The following is a 20,925-nucleotide window of genomic DNA, read 5'->3' as shown; positions in this document are numbered from 1 at the left end:
AAGTGTTTTAATTATTTCACTGATTATTGTATCTGGAAGTTACTGGTTTGTTGGGACCCCAAACTTTATTCTGCTTGATCTTTTGTAGCAAAATCGTGTGGTAGGAGCTATGCAGTTATATTCCGTAGATAGGAAAGTGTCTCAGCCCATTGAAGGACACGCGGCTAGCTTCGCACAGTTTAAGATGGAAGGCAATGCTGAAGAGTCAACGTTGTTTTGTTTTGCAGTACGGGGTCAAGCGGGAGGGAAGGTAAGTTTTGCCTTTGGAAATTGGTTTAATGACAATTTGCCTTTTGTTTTTCTGTTACTAATTAATTTGTTATCTGATTTCAAAATAGTCTTCTTTCTTGTTACTTTGTTTTCAACATTCAGATTTGTGGTGACTTAATTTCTTTAAATCCTGTTTCTGGTGATACTTGTCTAAAGTGAGTGTTTCTTAAGCAACTTGTCTGTATCTGCTGTTTATAGACTTTATTTCATTGCCTTTACCAAAGGCTTTCCTGTGCATTAAGAATCACTAGGGTGGCTAAAATGTACATTTGTGTGCCTTCCATCTAGACAGTCTGATTCAGTAAGTGGAGCTCATAAAGTGCATTTTAAATGCTATAGATGACTAGATAGAGTGGACCACAATTTCAGTACTGTTCCCTTAAATCAGAGCTTCTCAGCCCTGACTATATGTTGAAATCACTTGGACAAGTTGAAGTGCTTTGTAGGGTTCTTAGTTGCAGCAACAGAAACAGGGTATGGTTGATTAGAGCATAATTAATAATGAAAGTACAGTGGGTAGTTTGCATTACCTAAGAAGGTTTAGAACCAAGGTGGGAGAATTAGGAGGAATAAGGGAGAGTGGGCAGCAGCCAGAAGCCCTGGCGCAAAGCTCTGAGGCCCTGCTGCTGCTGTGATTGCACTGCTGGATGCCCGCTTGGCATGACTGCCCCTGGAAATGCAGTCTGACTGCTCTTCTCATTGCCATAGCAGGTTCTCTGAAGTCTTAATATATTTTCCATGTTCAGTAGTTTTAAAAAACCAAGATAGAGATTGCTTAAAATACAGTAATCAGTAACCTGTAATCTGGGCGGGAACATATGTACAGAGGTAGGGTTCTCCCTAAAAGTTCAGAGGAATAATCCCTGAACTGAGGAATGTTCCTACCAGCCTCTCAATAGGCCAAGGATAGAAAATACAATTTAGATATTTAGATCTGAATTGATGAATTTTAAACAAAAAATCCAGAGACATTAGAAATTAGATGCATTAATGAAGACATAAGGGTGTGACATTTTTTGAAAAGTCCTCCTAAGAAAAAACCTTGTATATAATTTTTGTAGTATCAGAAAACCAGTTTATAGGTTCTTGAGCTTACCTGATATATTGTGCTATATATTTTATAGTTGGCCATATTTTTTTTAAGGGAAGACGATTTTTTCAGTATGGCTAGTTATTCTAATTAAGGATGAGACCCTGTAACTTTCACATGGTTATATATCTTGGAAACCGAGTTATTTTTTGTTTAAGTCCATTCCTCACATGACTAAGCAAAATATATAGTACCCTTCCATTAACATTATTTGCTTTCTCTTGCCATTGCTCACTGATGTATAGCATCAGACATTTTAAACCAGAATGTTCTCATCCAGATTTCTGAGGTGTATGTGATTAAAGCTACTACTCATGTTGGGTGCATACTTACTTAGAGTAGGGGTATATACTGTATTTAGAGTAGGTGTGGGCAGAGAAGAATTTAATAACTTGTTAGATTTCTATTTGGAAAATTTAATTATAATCGAAAGCCATGAGAATGCCTTTTTGTGGGTATTGTTTTACCATTCTTAATTTAAGGTAGATTGAGATGTGGTTGAGCTATTCAACTGACTTTAAAATTTTTATCTTGAAGTAATACATATTATTCATGGGAAACTGCAAAGACAGTACAGAGAGATCCTGTGCTCTTTTCCTAGTTTACCTTAATGGTATGTCTTACGTAGCTATTTAGTACATTTGACAAACCAGAGATTGACATTGATACAATTATATATAATTGTGTCATTTTGTCACGTATAGATTCAAGATACATACTATTCCATTACCACAAAGATTGCCTTCTTGCCTTCTTGCCTTTATAGTCACAACCGCTTACTGCCAGCTCACCATCTCTGACCCCTGAAAATCCCTAATTTACTCTTCATTTCTGTAATTTTGTCTCTTCAAGAATGCTTTATAAGTAGAATCATACAGTATGTGATCTTATGAAGAGTAGCCATTTTTTATGTGTTTCCACTGGACATTGTGTCTGAAAGTTCATTTTATTACTGAGGAGTGTTCCATGGTATGGTTGTTACCATATAGTTTAGTGTTCACCTATTGTAGGACATTTGGTTGTTTTCACAAATAAAGTTGCTATGGTCCTTTTTAGCAGTTGATCATAAGTTTTACTTTTCTTTTGAACAGTTACATATCATTGAAGTTGGCACACCACCGACAGGGAACCAACCATTTCCAAAGAAGGCAGTGGATGTTTTCTTTCCTCCAGAAGCACAAAATGACTTTCCTGTTGCAATGCAGGTATTTTAAGCAAAATAAAAGAACTTAAAATTTGTCCTCTAAACATGAGTAATTAAAAAAATACTACTGACAGTATAATTTAAGTGGTGCCTTTACTCAGAAATAGTGAAACTTTGTAAAGTAATACTCTTTTATGTAATATATAAGTTGGGTTATCCCAGGTTCTTCAGAATTATGTTTTCTCTTTTATCTTATATAGTTTATTAATATCCTTGTGTTTTATGTAAGAGCTTGGGACATTGCATGTTTGAATCTGCAATAAAAATGAAGAAACCATAAATACTGGTTTTTAATTTTTCATAAAAGCCTCTTGTCAAAATCCTAGAATTTTACCATCTCTGAAATGGAATGGGACTAAATTTTCTGATTGTAGGTTCATTATTTTACTGAGGAGAAGGAAATGGCACCCCACTCCAGTATTCTTGCCTGGAGAATCCCATGGACAGAGGAGCCTGGTGGGCTACAGTCCATGGGGTTGCAAAAAGTCGGACACAACTGAGCGACTTCACTTCACTTTCACTTATTTTACTGAAGTGTTTATTTTCTTTATACAGATCAGTGAAAAGCATGATGTAGTATTCTTGATTACGAAGTATGGTTACATCCACCTCTATGACCTTGAGACTGGTACCTGCATCTACATGAATAGAATCAGTGGAGAAACGATCTTTGTCACTGCACCTCATGAAGCCACAGCTGGAATAATTGGAGTAAACAGAAAGGGACAGGTAAGGGCACCGTGAGAATCAGATCAGGTGATGAGAGAAAACAGCACTCACCACGGTCAGCCTTTCTCCAAAAAGTAAACGGTGATTTTGGATGTCAGAAAATAATGTATATCTAAAAATACAGATGCATGTATATATTATATACTACTTTATACTCTACAGTCTCTAATACTGTCTCAGAGAGAGGAGCTATTTGGCATACAGTGTAGCCGCCTAAGGATTGTGTTTGTGTCTCTGTTATCAAGAGAAGTGCCTCTTCATGCAAAGAAATTGATAGGATGACATCTGATAGGTTTTATACTTTTTTCTTTTTTGCTGTACCCAGGGCTTGTGGGATCTTAGTTGCCTAACCAGAGATTGAACCCAGGCCCCAGTAGTGGTGAGTCCTAGGGCTGGACCACTGGGGGCTTCCCAGACTGTAGACTTTTTAGAGGCTTTTCTTCTGTAATCTGTAAGACTCTTTATCAACTACAAGGAAAAAAATTCTTCCTATGTCTTTTTTCTCACCTCTTTAATTATTACTGAACGTTTAATGTGGGAAGGTGGTATGTTAGAGTAGCTATGATAGGTTCAGTGGGGTACTTGAAAAGTTACCCCATTAGCTGTTCAGACTTGTCATATTTGACAAACCTCCTCACACCAGCTAACCCAAGTCATCTTTTTTTCTGTGTTTTAGTGTTTTAATGTAATTTAACATATTATGCCTGGAAGTATCTTTTTCCCTTAAAAAAAAAAAAAAGGTTAAATGTTATTGACCTTTCCTTTTGTTTGTTTTCCTCCAAATTAGTGTTTTTCCTCAATGGTAAATGAAAGCATATAGTTTTTTTTTTCTCCTTTATTCTATTAATTTTCAGAACATAGTTTGTATCTGAAAAAAGAAATACTGTAGAGAAAGAGAGTCTCTTCCTTATCCATCCTTTCCATCAGTTCCACACCTGATTAGGTGCTTCTGCTTTATGTTCCTAGATCTTAGGGAGCCCTCCCCGTGGCACTTACCAATGAGTTACAGTTGCTTGTTTAACTACTTCGTCACTGTTCTTCCTTAGGACAAGGGCTTTTGTTTGTTTAATTGTATTTCTGCACTCGTCAGTGTCTAGCACAAAAGCCACTTTAAAAATTCAGTAGCATTCATTTATTGAGTTGCATTCATTTATTGAGTTGCATTCGTTTATTGATGTGCCTCTCTTGGAAAAATCAGGAGTGAATGTATCTTTTGGTGAACTAGATTACTGATAATTTTATAATCATAAAGTTGTTAAGCCAGAGATAATTGTTCTAACTAAAATATCTTGAAAATTTTACCATTGTATATTTAATATTCATAACTTTGATTATTGATTGTTTCCCTTCCCTTCTCTCCACAAGTTTTCTTTGCCAGCTGCTTTGAATGAGATGAATGTTCACAATAATCTATAGGGCTCGGAGCTTTACTCTTTTGATCAGAGCCAACTATAGCTGGACCCAACCCAGTGCCCTGAAGGAATGAGTATGGTTTCTGTTGGTTGCAAAATTAAAAGTGATCAAGATGACAGTCTGAACTTGGTAGAACTGAATACTTTAGAAGATACAAGAACCATCTTTTCCCCCTGTATGTCTTAAGTACTGGTTTCTAGAACCCTGCTAATACAATATAAAAATGGGATAAAGATGAAACTATGGATTTGGTATTTGAGGAAGGCTACAGAAAGTACAGTTGGAAGTGGGTTTGTTCATCTTCCTTATTTTTCCTAAGAAGTAGTATTAAAAATGAAAATGTAAATAACTATAAAGAAAGAGTTTTTCCTTTAAAAAAAAGAAGTCTTAATATAGGGTATAGTGTCACATTGCAGATACAGAATGACCTAAGCTTTGAAAGATGGGGGTCCGTTTTCCTCCTTGAGTATATAATCTGAACTCTGGGAATGTAAATGTAATTAAAATTACTGAAAAATCAGAGTTAAGAGGAATGTATCTTAAACTTCTTCCAGGTAAGCCCATGCCATGTTAAGAATGGATGGTTGCAAAGCAATTAGAGTTTGGACTGTATGAGATAGGGAGTTATTTATATTACAAGACAGCTCTATTTTAAGTTCAGTTCAGTAGCTCAGTCGTGTCTAACTCTTTGCGACCCCATGAATTGCAGCACGCCAGGCCTCCCTGTCCATCACCAACTCCTGGAGTCTACCCAAACTCATGTCCATCTAGTTGGTGATGCCATCCAGCCATCTCATCCTCTGTCATCTCCTTTTCCTCCTGCCCCCAATCCTTCCCAGCATCAGGGTCTTTTCCAGTAAGTCAACTCTTCTCATGAGGTAGCCAAAGTATTGGAGTTTTAGCTTCAGTATCATTCCTTCCAAAGAACACCCAGGACTGATCTCCTTTAGGATGGACTGGTTGGATCTCCTTGCAGACCAAGGGACTCTCAAGAGTCTTCTCCAACACCACAGTTCAAAAGCATCAATTCTTCGGTGCTCAGCTTTCTTCACAGTCCAAATCTCACATCCAGACATGAGCACTGGGAAAACCATAGCCCTGACTACTAGATGGACCTTTGTTGGAAAGTAATGTCTTTGCTTTTTATTATGCTATCTAGGTTGGTCATAACTTTCCTTCCAAGGAGTAAGCATCTTTTAATTTCATGGCTGCAGTCACCATCTGCAGTGATTTTGGAGCCCCAAAAATAAAGTCTGACACTGTTTCCACATCTGTTTCCCATGAAGTGATGGGACCAGATGCCCTGATCTTCGTTTTCTGAATGTTGAGCTTTAAGCCAACTTTTTCACTCTCCTCTTTCACTTTCATCAAGAGGTGTTTTAGTTCCTCTTCACTTTCTGCCATAAGGGTGGTGTCATCTGCATATCTGAGGTTATCGATATTTCTCCGGGCAATCTTGATTCCAGCTTGTGCTTCTTCCAGTCCAGCGTTTCTCATGATGTACTCTGCATAGAAGTTAAATAAGCAGGGTGACAACATACAGCCTTGACGTACTCTTTTTCCTATTTGGAACCAGTCTGTTGTTCCATGTCCAGTTATAACTGTTGCTTCCTGACCTGCGTATAGGTTGCTTTAGGAACCCCCAATTGGTTTAGCAGCACCCCTTAGTCTTCTCTTTTCTGCCCTCTTTTTTTTTTTTTTAAGTGGCAGCAAGAAAGCAGCCATCCCAGTTTTATTACTTTGTCACTCAGTAGTCATCAGCATTTAACATATTTAGTATCTGATGCTCATCTGAACGCATTGCAGCTGTTCATTAGATCTTAAATTGCAGGTTCTCTCAGTATGTGTGGAAGAAGAAAACATAATCCCTTATATCACCAATGTCCTACAAAATCCTGATTTGGCTCTGAGAATGGCTGTACGTAACAACTTAGCTGGTGCTGAAGAACTCTTTGCCCGGAAATTTAATGCTCTTTTTGCCCAGGGAAATTACTCAGAGGCAGCAAAGGTGGCTGCTAATGCTCCAAAGGTAAGTAGTTATGAAAATGAAAATTGCCACATTTCCATTGATGCCAGCGTGCTCTGTTTCTAATAACTGTTTCAAGTGGAACCAGCTTCCCACAGAGAAAGGAGTCTTTTTTTCTAGGATATGTTTTCCAGTAGAATGAGTTTCTTCCAGATTTAGTTAGTTACTTTTCTATGCTCTAGATTTGGTTAACTTTTTAAAACTCAGACTGTTAGAATGATGTGTAGATCTAACAGGCTCTGATTTACATAGATGTAGTAATGTTTTCTTAGTTGGATCTTATGATAGCTACTGATTTTATATCTTAAAGATGAAACAGATCTTGTTCAATTCATGGTACGAAGAGTTGTCTAAACTTGACCTGAATTTATCCTCATCATTTTTGTATTTTGTTGGACTGAATTAATACCTTACTCCCTGACCGGTAATGAAATTTTTACTTAACCTAATGTGAACCTGGAATAATAGTTAGTTGTAACTATCCTCTTACACATTAGCATTATGATTAGGTTGGTATGTTTCTGATTCAGAATAATCTCATAACATTGAACCAGAAGTGTGATAGACATTGCCTGAATCTTTACCATTCAGATATTGAAAAGTTGAGATTTGGTTTCAGAAGATGGAATCATGCCTTTAAAATTGACTTAACAGATCTATGGAGTTACCAGTGTGATATTGAATCATCTTTAAAAGGAGTCGTTAACATTTCTGTTTCTTAAAGGGAATTCTTCGTACCCCAGACACCATCCGTCGGTTCCAGAGTGTTCCAGCTCAGCCAGGTCAAACTTCACCCCTACTTCAGTACTTTGGAATCCTTTTGGACCAGGGCCAGCTAAACAAATATGAATCCTTAGAACTGTGTAGGCCTGTACTTCAGCAGGGGCGGAAACAGCTTTTGGAGAAATGGTTAAAAGAAGATAAGGTATATTAACTTACGTTAAGATATTTTCACTTTGATTAAATACCATGTTATCAAGTTAAAAACACAGGCTGTGCCAGAATATCTCCATCCATGATTCATTGTTTGTAGGAATGGGGAAAGAATAGACACTGATGAGATGCATAGACGTGTTTTCTTTTGAAAATGGGTTATTTTTGTGGCATGCTGAGGTATCTTTATTTTAAAATGGAATCCAGGATTACTTGCTTGGTGGTTAAGCTTAGCGTGAGACACTTTGCATGTTCATATTTGTCAACATGTATAAACTCATGGGGACCTAACAATGTATTCCTGTCTCCCACATCCCACACTTGGGATGCCCAGTATTTTCAGCCATACAACATTGTATCTTTTCTTTTAGAACTTCACAAGTATCAAAATGGCCGTATCTGATGCTAGTAACCGGTTAGGTGTGTAAGGGAAATATGTTCTATACAATGTGGAATTGTTTAACAAGACAGCAGGACTGTCTGACCAGCAGTGATGCAGATCCCCAGAGTCACTTCACAGGATGTTGGCTGGCGTTACATGAAAAAATATTTAACTGATTAGTTTCTTGGAGTTCTTTAAATATGAATATTTGAAAACTGTTGTTAACCAGCTTTCTTTACTGTGGGATTTCTCTATCCATTTTATATTTGCTCAGTAGTTACGAGTTTCTTTTCCCATAGAGCATCTAATAGTATTATGTTTTCTAGTGTATATTATGGAAAATGTCACCTATTTGTAAGACAACTAATGAGTTTAAACAACCCGTTAGTGATGTTATTGCTTTCATACCACTATAGAAAGCCTTTCTGCACAAAGTGGCAATATTGAATTGTCATGTCTTAGGTCAATGTCAAAAACTGGGGTGGTCCTATTTTATAGCACTCTGGGTTGTGAATAACTTTTAATGTTAGACCTTTCAGCTTTAGTGTATGTTGGTAGTATTTCTACATTACTAATGCTAAATCCTTGTTTCTTGACCTAGTTTCTGGCAGTCTTAGAGGATACTGGAGGATAGAACTTCAGAGTTGGGATGCTTGGACAGGAGCCTGCTGAAGAGTAGTTGCTAGCCACATAGTACTTGAGGTCCATCCTAATTGTTTAAGATAAGGGAGGATGAGAACAGCCAAGGTAACTGAGTTGACCAATATAACAGTGTAAGAGCTTTTTGCGTATCATTACCTATTTTGGTGAATGGTCATGTAGGATTCATTTGTGGTAAAAAGGACACTGGTCAACTCTTCATTAGTGTGTTCAGTTGAGAGGGTATAGACTCTGATAGAACATCTCATTATTGAATATCAGCGATAAGCACTATTCTTTTGACGTACTCATAAAATAGAAAGTCAACTCTAGTGTGTAAAGCAAAGCTCCTTTAGAGAAGCGGTTTTCCAGATTGAGCAGCTTAGGCAGATTGAATGGCACAGAGGAATGTATCTGCATGTATACCACCTTAAAATTCTAACATTTTTATCTGCCTGACTTTGTGTCCTGCTTTACAACTTTTAAACCCCAAAGTCAAGAAGATAATGAATCTTAGGTCCTACAGTTTATTCCCTAATTTTAAAGTGGTCTTTATGGTAAACCTCAGCTGCCTTTTTGAATATCAAATTTTCATTTGATAGCATTACATTAGGAGCTGGATTATTCTTATAAAATTGAGACCATCTGGGACTGTTACCTGAATATTCTTACAGTGAGCAGTACAAAATTCTGCTTCTTAAATATTTATACGCCTAACGAGATAGTTGGTAGAATCTGTACATGTGAAGTCTTGGTGGGTTTTTATCCTTAAGTAGAGTGTGGAGAATTTTACTGAGACTTTGCTCTGAATACAAAATGAATAGTCTTTATAACCATAATTCCTGCATATTTATAATACATTTTGGGACAACTGGGTAACTAAATGTCTGTCATATTATTATTTATAATGGAAGTAGTAACAACTGCTTATTTATAAAATAGCTCATGGATTACTAAACAGTCTCTTTTCCCTTTGGACAGTTGGAATGTTCTGAAGAACTAGGAGACCTTGTGAAATCTGTGGACCCTACATTGGCGCTTAGTGTGTACTTAAGGGCTAACGTTCCAAATAAAGTCATTCAATGCTTTGCAGAAACAGGTCAAGTCCAGAAGATTGTTTTATATGCCAAAAAAGTGAGTTCAATGAAACAAATTCTGAACATAAACTCATTAAAACATTGAGAGGAATTATCCTATAGTCACTCTCAGTTTTAATAGTAAACTTCCTTAAATTTCTATGATTACTTGGGAAAGTATAAAGTACTATTATGGTTCTCATTTACAGAATCACTTTTCAAAAATAGAGACAGTTATTCTTGCATGGCATTTAGAACTTAAACTGCTCGGGCATGTTTAACCTATTAGAACAAGTTTTTTCGTGTTAAATGAGACTGAATAAGCTGATTATGAAAATTTATAGCCATTTGTTCAAATATATTATCACCAAGATCAAACTGTCTTATATAAACCAAGATCAGATTGAGCATCTGTTAAAACTGAATTTGTGCTTTCAACAGTAGTTCTGTAGTAAGAAGATTCTATTGTAGAAGAAGCATTTGTTTCCCACGGGGGTGGAGGGGCGCCCGTTGCTTTTGGTTTGTTTTTGTTCTGTGATTTCTTCTCTTTTAAAATTCATTATTGGAGTATAGTTGCGAAAAAGCCTTTAAGTAATATAAAAATGGAACTCTGCAGCAGGGCTTACATTTTTGTCTGTTTTTAGGTTGGATATACTCCAGACTGGATCTTTCTGCTGAGAAATGTTATGCGTATCAGTCCAGATCAGGGGCAGCAGTTTGCTCAAATGTTAGTTCAGGATGAGGAACCTCTTGCTGATATCACCCAGGTAAACAATTTAAAATGTATCTTGTAGAAGTTAATTTATGTAGAGAATTGGGGTAGGGGGCCTTGTGGATCTGAGTTTAAACAACCTGGAAAAGAAACAACTTCTTAAATTGTAGAACTTAGAGCTGTGTTTATTTATTTACATGGGTAAATTTCAACTATGTTGCCCAAGAAAAGCAAGTTGTAGAAGAATGGACAGTAAGATACCATATATATATATAATATATATATATATATTATATATATATAGCTTAAAACATGCAGAACAAATCCCACCTCATTTAGAGTGATATATGTATTAAAAATACTAAAAATATAGGTATAATAAAACACAAAGGCTAGTCTCTGCCACTTGGTGAAGGGAGAGAGAAAATGCATATATGAAGTGGAAATCAAGGACTCTTTCATTTTTATGCTTTTGTGTATTTTGAACAGTTCTTCAGGGACTTCCTGGTGGTCCAGTGGTTAGGAGTCATGCTTCCACTGCACGGGGTACAGATTTCAGTTCCTGGTTAGAGAAGTAAAGTCTGGTATGCCCTGTGGCGTGGCATGCACATGGCATCAATCAGTCCATCAGTCAAGATGTTAAATCTTGCAGTTTATATTCTGCCTCTATATAGTATCTTGGAATATTTTATGGGTGTTTTTACTAGAACTAAAGTAACTGCGGAAGATAAAACTTCTTGTTAAATTATGAGGTTATGTTATCTAAATAATATTCTTTAAATCTGGGATTTGATCTGGTAGTGTTTTATATGTGAAGAAAGAGATAATGTTTAATTTCCTTTCACTTACCTATATTGTCAACTGTATCATAAAGTAGTTTTTAAGTATCTTAAAACAGTTTCCCTTACATCCTTTTTTTTTTGCAGATTGTTGATGTGTTTATGGAATACAATCTAATTCAGCAGTGTACTGCATTCTTGCTTGATGCCCTGAAGAATAATCGTCCATCTGAAGGTCCTTTACAGACGAGGTTGCTTGAGATGAACCTTATGCATGCACCTCAGGTATGTGTTTTCATGCATTTTAGAGCATGTTTCTGTCACGGTTTTTCTACAGCTGTTATTTGGAGCTGCTTAGATTAAGTTATTTGAAGCTACTGAGATGCCCATTCCTCATTTTAGAAAATTTGGCTAAAATTCTCTTTGTACTTTTTCTCCTTTATCAGTCCAGTATTGGATCTTAAGGTGTAATCTGGATATGGAGTTACTGATATAGTTGGAGTGGTAAGATAAACTCATTCTTTTGTGGTTTTCTAGGTTGCAGATGCTATTCTAGGCAATCAGATGTTCACACATTATGACCGGGCTCATATCGCTCAGCTGTGTGAAAAGGCTGGCCTCTTGCAGCGTGCATTAGAACACTTCACTGACTTATATGATATAAAGCGTGCGGTCGTTCACACCCATCTTCTTAACCCTGAGGTATTTCAGTGTCTTACCTATTAGTTACCATTAATTGGTATACTGAAAATGTGTTTGTGTAGCCGAATGATCCATTAGATTTAATATTATTTCATTTACTTATTTATTTTGTCCTCTAGTGGTTAGTGAATTACTTTGGGTCCTTATCAGTGGAAGACTCCCTAGAATGCCTCAGGGCCATGCTGTCTGCCAATATTCGTCAGAATCTCCAGATCTGTGTACAGGTGGCTTCTAAGTATCATGAACAACTGTCCACTCAGTCTCTGATTGAACTTTTTGAATCTTTCAAGAGTTTTGAAGGTAATTAAAAGTTTGAGTCGTTTTAAATGACTTAAGATAGCCAAGAGGGGTATAGGTCATAGGTTATTAATGGTCATAGGCTATTGGAAATTCTTTCTACAAGCTTATTTTGATGGAATATTTTAAGTTTTATTGTCAACAAATATAGTCAGGCATTGTCTGTGTCAGGTTCTAGGGACATGAAGTGAATAAGACTGTCTGCATGGATATATTATAGGTCAGTTACAGGTAGAATCTTAACATACGAATATATGTAGTAGCTTTGTCATATTTGAATAAGATGAAAATACTAATGATTGGGTATATAATGATCACGTTTATATTGTCTGATTTTTGTAATGGCAAAGGATTCTAGCCGAGAAAATTTTGTGACTTGTCCGTGTAGCAGGTTTTCTCAGTCTCAATGCTATAGACATTTTGGGTTGGATGATTTGTTGAGTTGGAGGGTATGTTGTTGTATGCAGGATATTTGGCAGCATTGCTGGCTTCAGTTCAGTAAATGCCAGAAGTGTCAGCTCCACCAGTTGTGACCCCTGAAGATGTTTCCTGGGAAGAAAACCATTTCATCCACATTTGAGGACCACTGTTGTACTGAGTGCTAATGTGATCACTGTCAGTGGCTTTTAGGTTCATTAGCTAAACATCTGGTCTCTGCTTAACTTTTCCTCCCTCTTTTTGTTGGATTACTCTAGACAGAAGGAAAAAGATTTCTACATAATTTTCTTAAATTTTTCACTTCTTAACTATGTACTACATTTATACTGTTCATTCAGTACATAGCCCCCAGCCACATGTAGCTGTGTAAATAAAAGTATTAATATTGAATGCAATTAAAACTTAATTCTTCAGTCACACTAGCAACATTTCAGGTGCTCAGAAGCCACATCTGGTTAGTGGCTGCTATATTAGATAGTGCTGATCTTAATAGAGTATTTGCATCACTGCAGAAAATCCTGTTGGACAGCACTGCATCAAATTCTTTTTAAGCTACTTTTGTGTGTTTTCTATTAACTGCATATATAAAAGCACCTGGTGTAGTGGACTTTAGTCAGAATTTCTCATCTGGAATATGTTGTGATAATTAGTTTTGATATTAAGTAGCTGTCTCCTATTTCTCAACTACCATTAGTAGAAAACATTGAATTTTCTGTTCGGTAGGGATTAAAGTATAAATCCATTTATTGAACTGATTAGTGGATTATTTAATATTGAGTACTTTGACCAACTAGTTTTTATTTGGGAGTGGAGTGTGCAGTATAACAGTGTTTTGTTTGCTTGTTTTTTGGAAGTTTGTTATAATTGACGTAATTTTTTTAATTGCTTAAGTATTTTTTCAGGTCAGTTGTTCTCAAAGGTACACCTGTGCTTAATTCCAATTATTTCTTTCTTTAAGGTCTTTTTTATTTTCTGGGATCCATTGTTAATTTTAGTCAAGACCCAGATGTGCACTTTAAATATATTCAGGCAGCTTGCAAGACTGGGCAGATCAAAGAAGTAGAAAGAATCTGCAGAGAAAGCAACTGCTATGATCCTGAGCGAGTCAAGAATTTTCTCAAGGTAAGTGGTTTTGAGTAGTGCATTTTCTGGTTGGCTTGAAGGTCAGCAGTCCTGCAAGGGTTTGCTCATAGTTCAGAATTTTTTTTCCCCTGAAAGTGAAATTCTCAGAATCTCAAAACTGTATACTGAATGATTTCTTCCAAATTTCATAGTCTGTGGTTTCCTTTGAAATAAGGAAGGAAATTGGTAAGTAATATTTAAGAATGACCATCTGTTTAAGTGAAGAGAAAAAAATCACTATCTTTAAGGAATTTCCTTTCTTGCACTTTAATTTTAGAAGAAAATTTTTGTTAAGTGATTGTAGACACTCAGTGTTATTTTAGAATCTCATTTAGGCACTTTTTGAATATTAAGGTCAGCTTGCCCTCAGTATTCTTTTAAGGGGCCTGTTTATGCAAAGGATTCCACTGTGTAAAGGAAATAGGTTTTTCTCTGTCATCAATTAGCCCAATTCTAGAAATTAAATATTAATCATGCATAATTTATAAACTGAAGGCACAGTCAAACAGAAAAACTACAGCTTTGTGACACAAATTTGGTTATGGAGAAGTAGAACTGCCTGTGTTGGAGTGAAGAATAATACTTTAAAGATTCTTAGGTCTTTAAGGCACACCTAAGGGCAGTTTATTTGATTTAATGTTTAGCTTTGTCATTCCTACTAATTACTTTGTGGGGAAAATAAGACTTTAACGTTGGCAGTCATTTATAAAAATTAGGAAATTACAGAACATTCAGATCCCCCCAATATATATTTATATACTTTTAGTTCAGTTCAGTTGCTCAGTCATGTCCGACTCTTTGCGACTCTATGGACTGCAGCACACCAGGCTTCCCTGTGCATCACCAACTCCCGGAGCTTGTTCAAACTCATGTCCATCCAGTTGGTGATGCCATCCAATCATCTCATCCTCTGTTGTCTCCTTCTCCTGCCTTCAATCTTTCCCAGCATCAGGGTCTTTTCCAGTGAGTCAGCTCTTCGCATCAGGTGGCCAAAGTATTGGAGCTTCAGCTTCAGCATCAGTCCTTCCAAAAAATATTCAGGACTGATTTCCTTCAGGATGGACTGGTTTGGCCTCCTTGCAGATAATCTATAGTTGTATTAACTGATTCTTCTTTTGAAGAACTTAATACCTAGATTAAATAGCTAAACGCTTAGGAGTTTTAGTGTAATGATGTAAAATGCTGAAGTTGCCTTATATTTTAGATTAAAAGATAAACATTCCCCCCAAAGTATAATGTCGTGGCCATCGTGAATATTCTGAAGATCCTGGCTAGTATGATATGTGTGAACCCAGGACTTCCTGGTGTCAGAAAAAAACATCCAAATGAGAAAGATTTGATACTCCATGCTTGACCTAGTGTACTTATAATACCAGTCAGTTCCTCCTTTGAGTATCAATACTGTATCCTTTTTGAAAAAATGCTACCAGATGTTACTGATTTTGTTTTCATTAAGCTCTCAGCTTTTATGCTTCAATTGTAATTTTTTTAGCATTGAGTTATAATATTTGAGTTATCATATATATGTAAAGCAGGACTAAGTTAACTGTTTTCACCTAATTATGATCTTAACATTAAAAAAAAAAACTCTTGAAACTAGGATGTGGCTGTCTTACCTTGCTTAGCCCATGAGATCTAATTAGATGAGGAATCCCCCCTCCATGCTTGTGAATTGTGTGCAAATCTAATAGAGGAGAGTGGGTGTGAATTATGGACTTTTGAACCAGTCAGACCTGGTTCAAATTCCTTTTCTTTCTATAATGAGCTGTTTATTCTTTTAGTAAATGCCTACCTCTTACCTCAGGCAAATTAACGAACCTATTGCAGCCTTGGTTTGCCCAGCCATGAGCTGTGTTTGTGAGGGACCTGATGCCATAGGTGTTCAAGTGATAACCGTGCTTAATAAGCTGTGTGGGTGGCCTTGAAAATAAGCTATTATCAACCTTGCTAGCAGGCAAGTTTTGTTTCTTTTTGGTTTTAAGTTATTCCTGACTTGAAGGAATTTTAATTCCCGCCCAAGTTAGAGGAAAAACCTAATCTCTTATTTAATAATTGGAGATGGGAGCTCAGTGCTAAGATGCTACTGTTGGATATTCAGCCCGATGAGATTGAACATACTGGACCATTTATTCACTTTCCTTATTGATCTGCCGTTTGTAGCTACATGCTGCATTTTATCATCACTGGTATTCAACTTCGTTTTGGAGGTACTAGTTGTATTATAATTGACTGGTGTTGTATGTAAACTGTGATAATAAAAATACTTCTCTGAATCTAATCTTGAATATTAGACAAGTGCCACCAGGAAAACAAAGAGTGATAGAATAGGAACTCTCCTTTAAAGTAGCCTGTAAGCAGGATGAAATTCTGTCGTTAGCGTTATTTGACTCGTGCCCTGAACTTGTGGAACTCTCACCTTGCATAGAAAACATAAAACTGTTCTTCAGACCCATGCCTCTTGCTACTTTTGATCTTATTTTCCTTCTTTTTTCTTTTCCTGGTTTTGTTTCAACCTCACTGGCCTGCTTGTTTTCCTTGTAACTCCCCAAAACCTCTTCTGTCCCAGAGCCTTTGCTCGCCCTTTCCCATTTTCCTCACAGACCTTCCTGATCTGCTTCTGTACCTTTTTAGAGATTTCTAACCAAATGTCACAAGGAACGATGTCTCAGATTACCCTCCTCCTATCTAAAATAAAACCTATCTGTCCTCACTACCCCCTTATCTTGTTCTCTTTTTCTTTATAACACTTAACATTGTCTCTTCCCAGCAGAATATAAGTCTCTTTGGGGAATGCTTACTTTGTCCCCTGATACATATCCAAACTTTGTATTTAAGAAAACCTGAATGTGTTTATATAGTTGCCCTTTTGATCCTAATGTCTCTTAATCATAGTATCTAAGGAGCAACCTTTAAGTAAAATTTTAAAATGTTAATAGCATTGTTTTCATATATGAAATCATATGCAAATTTAGGCAATTGAGAATGTATCCCAATTTTTCTCCTTTTCTCAAATTTAAATTTTCTTTGCCAATACAAATAAGTTATCTTTCACAGTAGAAATCTTAAACACTCATGCCTGAGACTAGAATACCTAAGTAATCTTGGATTACTTGCCAAGTATGTTTTATCCCTAACTGGTAAAATACAGTAGGTAATACTTTATATATGTAGTAAACAAGATAATGATTAAGCATGTTGATGTTTGTTTTGTAGGAGAAACCTGCCCTATTAAAAATCTTCTGCATAGGTAGATCGAACACTTTTTAGAAATGATTGTAGCAGCTGTTAGTACAGAGTTTTCATGGTGCTAAAGGACTTTCCTTGATGTAAAAAATCTGCAGCTGGACTTCACTTCAGATTTACAGCCATTTTGATTTTTTAATTACTATTTTACAGGATTTCTTACAACTCCAAGGTTTAGTGTTCCCTGAACACTTCGTAGACCAATCTTCAAATTATTTATAATTGGGTGGCTTATACGTGCTAGACTTAGGAATTTTATTCTCACCTTGGCTGTCATTGAGGAAAGTCCCGTCCTGCTTAGTTCTCCTTTAGTAGACTGTCATAGAGGAATCATTTATTGAGAAATGTTTCACTGTGTGTAAATGAATTCCTGATGGAAACTGTTGTTTTTTGTGCTGTACCTTATGTCTTTGGAATGTAACAGGACATGTATCAGGTAAATGCCCAGTACAGGTGTTACCTACCTGTCTGTAACATCTGTGTCAGTCTATAAGTAGGATTATAGCTTGATATTTGTAATGGTAAAAGCAGTTCGAAATTTAAAAATGATTTAAATGCTTTTTATTTTGTAAACCTTTTTTTTTTTTTAATAGCAACATGTGGTGTATTTAAATTTATGGCTGTCACCATCATTCTGCTCCTTGTAGGATTTATTGTAACAGTATTAGAAGCTCGCCATATAGATTTGAACAGGGAGGGGTGTTCTAGAAAGTCATCAGTTTGAAACAAATGTGAGCCATATATGCCTAATTTTGAGAATGTGAGTCTAGCTCTTAAAGCAACTACAAATTCAGCTGATGGTATTAATGAAAGTCCCGGTGTGATGATTTTATATCCTGAGTGCTGCTGGAGATTTATAAATCATGTTACTCTTTTGTTGTAAAGGGTATATGTGGGAAGGACCTGGTATTTTGCTATGACTCTGGATATTACTTCATAAAAATTCATGGAAACTGAGTTGGACGCTCTCCAACTATTGGGACATTTCTTTCTTTAAAAGAAAAACCAAGTTTATATGAACCTTTCCCACAAGTGTGGAACCGAGTCTCATTTTACACTGATAACCTCACAGAAGAAGAAAATTAAGGTTTCTTTTTTTTCCCTCCAGGAAGCAAAGCTAACAGATCAGTTACCACTTATCATTGTGTGCGATCGATTTGACTTTGTCCATGATTTGGTGCTCTATTTATATAGAAATAATCTTCAAAAGTATATAGAAATATATGTACAGAAGGTAAGTAAAACTTAGATAACTTGAAAATATAATCTTACAGGTTTTACTTCTCACACTTGGACATCTTCATCCTTTTGAAACCCTGTGCTCAGTAAGAGTGGTGTGCTACAGTGGCTTTCAATTTTTTTTTCCCCAGCAGAATCCTTTCTTGGATTAAAATTTTACATGCGTTCCAAGTATGTAAGACAGAACAGAATTGCAGTAGTTGAAAAGTTGAGTGGCCTACGCCTTACTTATCTGATAGTCCCTGAGGTATCCATGTAGAGGCCATAGCCTCCAAAGCACAGTATTAAAACCATCTTAAATAAAGATATTAGAAACTTTGCATTCTAACTCCAGAAATAGAGGGCAGTTTTGCTATGATGGAGGCCTTTTTACCAGATAATATTTTCAGTCATTCTGTTCCTTTCGCTTCTTTGGACTTATTTCTCCTTAGGAGTAACCAAGGCAGACTTCCTACTAAATTCCTTTGTCTAGTTTCAAATTTAGAATCCGTTTATTACTGACTTTTAAAACAGGTTGAAGAGGAAAATGCTTTTTTCTTGCTTTTTGCTTTTTTTTTTTTTTTTTAAGAACTCTTTTCAGTTTTGTTTCTTGGTAACATAATGACATTCTTTTTTTTTTTTTAAACCATAGGTGAATCCAAGTCGACTGCCTGTGGTTATTGGGGGATTACTTGATGTTGATTGCTCTGAAGATGTCATTAAAAATTTGATTCTTGTTGTAAGAGGTCAATTCTCTACTGATGAGCTTGTTGCTGAGGTTGAAAAAAGAAACAGGTGTAGTACTATTTTAATATTCACAAGTAGGATAAATTATTAGTCTCTTCTAGCATGGTATTAAATAGAAGTATAACCTATCAGTTGCCTAAAACTACTCAGTACTCATGGATCTTAATTCCCTAGAGATACCTAATTTAGAAGTGATAAGCTAGCTGTAACTTGCTGTATACGGCTGTCATATAGAATATCTGTTAATCTAGTCATTCACCTTTTTTTGATTAATTAATTTTAATTGGAGGATAATTTCTTTACAATATTGTGGTGGTTTTTGCCATACATCGACATGAATCACCCATGGGTGCACATGTGAGTCCCCCTCCTGAACCCCCCTCCCAACTCCCTCCCACCTTATCCCTCTGGGTTGTCCCAGAGCATCAGCTTTGAGTGCCCTGCTTCACGCATTGAACTTGCACTGGTCATCTATTTTATTTTACATACGGTAATATACATGCTTCAGTGCTGTTCTCTCAAATCATCCCACCCTTGCATTTTCCCACAGAGTCCAAAAGCCTGTTCTTTACATCTTGTGTCTCTTTTTCTGCCTTGCATATAGCATCTTTACTGTATTGGTATTTCTCTTTCTGACTTACTTCACTCTGTATGATAGGCTCCAGTTTCATCTACCTCCTTAGAACTGACTCAAATGAATTCTTTTTTAGAGCTGAATAATATTCCATTGTGTATATGTACCACAACTTCCTTATCCATTCATCTGCCCATGGGCATCTAGGTTGCTTCCATGTCCTAGCTATGGTAAACAGTGCTGCAGTGAACATTGGGGTACACATGTCTCTGTCACTTCTGGTTTCCTTGATGTGTATGCCCACCAGTGGGATGACTGGGTCATATGGCAGTTCTGTTTCCAGTTTTTTAAGGAATCTCCACACTGTTCTCTATAGTGGTTGTACCAGTTGGCATTCCTACCAGCAGTGTAAGAGGGTTCCCTTTTCTCCACACCCTCTCCAGCATTAGTTGTTTGTAGACTTTTTGATGGCGGCCTTTCTGATCCATGTCAGATGATGTCTCGCTATGGTTTTGATTTGCATTTCTCTAGTAATGAGCGTTCACCTTCTTTTTGCATGTTTATAATTACATTAAGTCAAACCACATAGCTATGTGTTTTTAATGTAAACTATGTAAAAAGCCCCCTTTTGGGTGTGATACCTAGTAACTAATTCCTCTCTGGTAAATTATCAAGTATGACAAGAGAAAAGCATTCCCTGTGTAACTCTGGGTTAAACATGTTTTTCAGTTGAACCTTGATATAATGTGAGTTAGGAATTTCCAGTAGAAGAGAACATAATATGAGTGCTTCTGATATTTAGATCATGAAGTCTTTTTTTTAGCCAGGACATTGTGTGTTCACAAAGTGCTGACGTAGTAAATGAGGTTAGTGAGAAGTAATGAGGTTAAGTAGGAAGTTCCTCTAGCAATGAAACCATCTCAAGAATAGGGTTTAATTTTAACCTGAGTTGGTACAAGTGTTCTACTAATGGTAATTTATAACAGAATTTATATCCAAATGTTTCAAGCTAAATGTTTCAGAAAATGTTTGAAAAATTCTGCACTTAAAGACAGTGGAGATATAGAATATAATACTGATTTTTATTTTTTTAAAGCTTGAGACTGATTTAAAGTGATTATTGTATAGTTGCTAGGTCGTATCCAACTCTTCTGTGACACCATGGACTATAGCCTACCAGGCGCCTCTTTCATGGATTTCTTGTAACTATTTAACATGTTATTTAAACCATGGTAAGAGTGTTGGTCATCTGAACCATTGGAAAATAAGCTATAACTTAGCAAAACCATGGCCCTTGGTGGAGTGATTGATTTTATGACTGCTAGAATTTT

General features: G+C 36.4%; 1 protein-coding gene across 4 annotated transcripts in view; it reads left to right on the top strand.

The window, feature by feature from the left end:
- Positions 1-20,925, top strand: part of CLTC (clathrin heavy chain) — a 70,134-nt gene that overhangs the window by 26,125 nt on the left and 23,084 nt on the right. For all 4 annotated transcript variants that reach the window (XM_040244174.1, XM_040244173.1, XM_040244171.1 and 1 more), the window contains exons 4-16: positions 89-250; positions 2,452-2,565; positions 3,120-3,293; positions 6,538-6,735; positions 7,457-7,657; positions 9,668-9,820; positions 10,407-10,529; positions 11,401-11,538; positions 11,791-11,955; positions 12,075-12,255; positions 13,649-13,812; positions 18,164-18,289; positions 18,926-19,068. In XM_040244174.1, the coding sequence (XP_040100108.1) occupies positions 89-250; positions 2,452-2,565; positions 3,120-3,293; positions 6,538-6,735; positions 7,457-7,657; positions 9,668-9,820; positions 10,407-10,529; positions 11,401-11,538; positions 11,791-11,955; positions 12,075-12,255; positions 13,649-13,812; positions 18,164-18,289; positions 18,926-19,068 (2,042 nt within the window). The remainder of the gene's footprint in view (positions 1-88; positions 251-2,451; positions 2,566-3,119; positions 3,294-6,537; positions 6,736-7,456; positions 7,658-9,667; positions 9,821-10,406; positions 10,530-11,400; positions 11,539-11,790; positions 11,956-12,074; positions 12,256-13,648; positions 13,813-18,163; positions 18,290-18,925; positions 19,069-20,925) is intronic.

The sequence above is a fragment of the Oryx dammah genome, unplaced genomic scaffold (genome assembly GCF_014754425.2).
Source record: "Oryx dammah isolate SB20612 unplaced genomic scaffold, SCBI_Odam_1.1 HiC_scaffold_8, whole genome shotgun sequence".
Taxonomy (NCBI): Eukaryota; Metazoa; Chordata; class Mammalia; order Artiodactyla; family Bovidae; genus Oryx; species Oryx dammah.
Note: the sequence above shows the minus strand (reverse complement) of the source record. Positions and strands in the feature narration are given on the sequence as shown.